The 3,750-nt window shown below is 31.3% G+C and overlaps 1 protein-coding gene across 4 annotated transcripts; it reads right to left on the bottom strand.

The window, feature by feature from the left end:
- Window positions 1-655: 655 nt before the first annotated feature.
- LOC18022614 (germin-like protein subfamily 1 member 13) lies at window positions 656-1,459 on the bottom strand. Of its 4 annotated transcripts, none has more exons than XM_024158883.1 (2): window positions 1,275-1,459; window positions 656-1,206 (listed from the first exon to the last, which is right to left on the bottom strand). In XM_024158883.1, the coding sequence occupies exons 1-2, from the start codon at window positions 1,396-1,398 to the stop codon at window positions 656-658; spliced, it is 675 nt and encodes a 224-aa protein (XP_024014651.1). In that variant the 5' UTR covers window positions 1,399-1,459. The 4 variants fall into 4 exon arrangements, with proteins under 4 accessions (XP_024014651.1, XP_006405659.1, XP_024014652.1 ...); XM_006405596.2 differs by having other exon boundaries at window positions 656-1,200; window positions 1,275-1,452; XM_024158884.1 differs by having other exon boundaries at window positions 656-1,200; window positions 1,278-1,452.
- Window positions 1,460-3,750: the final 2,291 nt, after the last annotated feature.

Below are 3,750 nucleotides of genomic sequence, written 5' to 3'. Positions count from 1 at the left end.
TTGAAATTTATTTATTGTTAATATATTAATATAGTTTTTATTAAACAAAATATAATTTTAAATATCAGAACTCATTTGTTTTAGTTGTCTCTCAAAGATATATAACTACATAATATTCTTCTATTATATATCAAATAAAATAATTTATTTTACATAACTGAAGAAAATTATAAAAAAAATGTGGCCTTAAAATTAAAAATATATTTAGTGGCCTAAGGCAAATGCCTTTTTTAATACATATGAAGCACGGCTGCACGGCTCTGCCCAAACCAAGGGTTTTGCATCGGCGTACGCACACACCATGTCTTTTTAGATGAAAAAACGACAACCTTTTTCTGAAATCTTGGGCCCACCACACATGTAAACAAGCAAACCATTCTCTAACAAAAGATATAATCCCGTTTTATGATCGAACTGTCAGAAACTAGCAAACCATTTTGTACGCTGCTATTGTATTTTTTTCCTGGTTGATGAGTTGATTCAAAACATTTTAATCCAGACTTAGAATAAAAAAACTCACTATATGAAAAGTAGACTTGATATTAAATATCTAATTACGGTGAACGACACCAATTTTATTTTAGTAAGCATAACATTTAATTCGTATTACATTATCACTTTCAAGTGTTAAGATACACTCTTAATGACTTTAAATTCAGTTCTTAAACTTGGCCTCAAGGTCTTTGACGACATTGACATCTAACTGGAACGCCTGAGCCAAAACCTCTGGATTAATTGGAGGGTTTGATCCAAACACAGTGTTTGCGATTGTGATGACACCAGCGTTCTGGCTACTCAGTCCTGCAAAGGCCACTGCAGGGGTTTTGCCGATATTCACCTGGAAATGGATCTGTCCGATGGGGAAGACAAAAACGTCACCTGGGTGCAATACTTTGGCGAATAAACGGTTGTTGTCTTGGTTGGAAGAGACAAAACCGACGTATAATGTTCCCTCGATAAGGACAAGGATCTCAGTGGCACGAGGGTGCGTGTGAGGCGGATTTTGTCCATATGGTGCATAGTCTATGCGAACCAAGGATATTCCCATGGTGTTCAGCCCTGGAATCTGATCGACATTGACCGTTGTCACATTGGATTTGACGTCATTATTGGTGTTTCCAGCCTTATTGAGACCAGAAAAGAAGAAATCTTCTGCCTTGGCTTGCTTCGGATCCTTGCAGAACTTACCATTAACGAAAACTGCACCTATATATATATATATATAAGGAGATTAAAAAAAAAAAGAGTTAAGAAACCGTGTATTTTATACGTACCACCAATTTTTATGTCATCAGTTGCCACACAGAAGTCTTGGAGTGGACTTGGATCATAAGCTTTGGCAAAGGAAATGACCAAAGCCAATATGGTAATCAGGATGAGAGACAAGGAAACCCTCATTTTCAAACAAAAGGTTTTACTAATGATTTTTTAGAGTGTTAATTTATGTGTGTTGTTTGTGAATTGTGAAGCATTTGAGCTCAGTATTTATAAGGCAAGATCGCTTGTCATATTTGACATTGTCCGAATTCGTTCTATATATTTATATTTTGTATGTTTCAAAGTGGCAGTTCAGAAACGTTTAACAAGTCAATCGATAACTAATCTGTTTAACTGAAACTGGATTTGTGAATATATATAATAATATACATAGCACATTAGCACCACGACCAAAGTTTGTAAGTTTCGGATTCGTATTATCCCTCAATTTGGTACTAATATATTATTTGAGTTGGCTTGTTTATCACTTTATTACTGAAAATAAATAAAATGATCTGTCATCAATTACAAACTTGCCTTTTAAAATTATAAAACACGTACGTACAAAACATTGTCCTAGTCTCCTAGATAATCTACTTTAGCAGATACAATAGATATTTTTACAGATACAGCAAAATCAAACGCATGCAAGTATATATGCGATGATCAGCCGATGACCAAAGCATGCATACTTATGTCGACGTAATTGCTTAATAAATTTACGGTCGACACCATGCAGTATGCACGTTGGTTTATGACGAAAGCAGATTTATGACAGACTTACGACATATGTTTCTTGCAAATACGTTGTAAATATACCTATATACGGCACATTTACAGAAGACTTCCTTTGATTTAAGTTTGATGGGCATATTTACAACAAACACGAACAAGTCTTCATACCAAAAACAAAGTCTTCTATGTAAATAATGCTGCTTATTTTCCATATAGAATGGTATTCATATCGTTAGAATATATTAAAAAAGGCTGTTTAGGTAAGAAAATGTTTCGGTTCGCATTATCGTGGCTATTTTCAAAATTCATTGTTCTATTTGGAATGGTTATCTTGTCTCTTAAAAATGTAAAGACTAATTCAATGTAGGGAAAGTAAATAATTTATTATTAAAATAGCAAATTACGGGAAAACAACACATCATTTAGTTGGTGAATATCACAGTCTTGAACCATCACAAAAAAAAGAAGACGAAGCCTAAAAGCAGTAACTATATTTCTAACGTGTAAAAGTCTCATAGAAATCAACCATTTCAATTTCCGCGTGTATCTTCTTTCTACAAGATGTACAACTCATTCTTCCAGAATCCAAATGATTATATATCTATTGTGAACACGTGTCAAACGTTAAAAAAATAAAGAATTTTTTGACCAAAGCTAAGAATATTAGTTTGTGTTTAGAACATCTCCAAAAGACATCCTATAATTTTAAATATAAGATTTTATGTATTTTAAAAGATATCTTAAATTTTCAAATTAGTGATACCTTTTATTTTAGATTTTATTATTCAAAACTTAGGTTTTATATTTTTTTTTACATTTCAGTTCTTTCAACTATATAACTTTACATTTTAGTTCTTTCAGCTATATAACTGTATTTCGAAATTAATCTTAATAACTAATTTTAAGTTTATTATTTTAACTCCAACAATTTTATGTCTCATAAATATTTCACATATATCATTATAAATAAACTATATACATATGAATTTTAAAAAGCATTTTAAAATAAAAATAAAAATATGAATATAATAAAATATTACATAAAGTTAAAAAACATTACATAACAACAACATTACATTAAAAAAATTAATTCAAACTAAAATAACACAAGAAAATTAAGTTACATGCACATATAAACACTACAAAAATTAAAATAGCACAACAATACTAATATTCAGGTAAATTAGATCTTGAACCTCAAAAATCACCACACTATTGTCCGGGAGAGTTTCAGATTTAACCCATATTTCAAAGTCAAACACCAAACTAACCTCTTTTTTTTCTCTCTCCAGTTTTTGCCATTTTCTCACAATTTTATCCTTCCCACTTAAACTATTAACGAAAATGCCATTATACATCTATTATTTCGATTTTTCTTTAATTTGGCTAAAGTCTCCTTGGACCTTCTAAAAACCTTTTTATTACGAGAATGCCATCTTCTTCAATTTCTTCAACCACCATGAACAACCATGAAAATGGAATAAATGCTTCTCAACCAATTTTAAAGCTGTAATAAGTAAAGATTTGAGCTCATTCACTCATAACCTTCCTCATTCTTTCATAATTTCTTCTCCAAAACATCTGGACTAAGTTACAATGCCAAAAGTCATGCATTTTTGGTGATTTCTGGTTACTTAACATCTGGGTTGCTTATTTTTGGTGAAATCATGAGTTATGGGTGCTTAAAAGAACTGTAGCCGAGCTCAATTTTGTTAAAGATAATCGTCGCACTTCAATTTCTCCATATTTCAGTTTCAT

Source organism: Eutrema salsugineum, unplaced genomic scaffold (genome assembly GCF_000478725.1).
Source record: "Eutrema salsugineum unplaced genomic scaffold, Eutsalg1_0 scaffold_14, whole genome shotgun sequence".
In the NCBI taxonomy this organism is placed as follows: Eukaryota; Viridiplantae; Streptophyta; class Magnoliopsida; order Brassicales; family Brassicaceae; genus Eutrema; species Eutrema salsugineum.
Note: the sequence above shows the minus strand (reverse complement) of the source record. Positions and strands in the feature narration are given on the sequence as shown.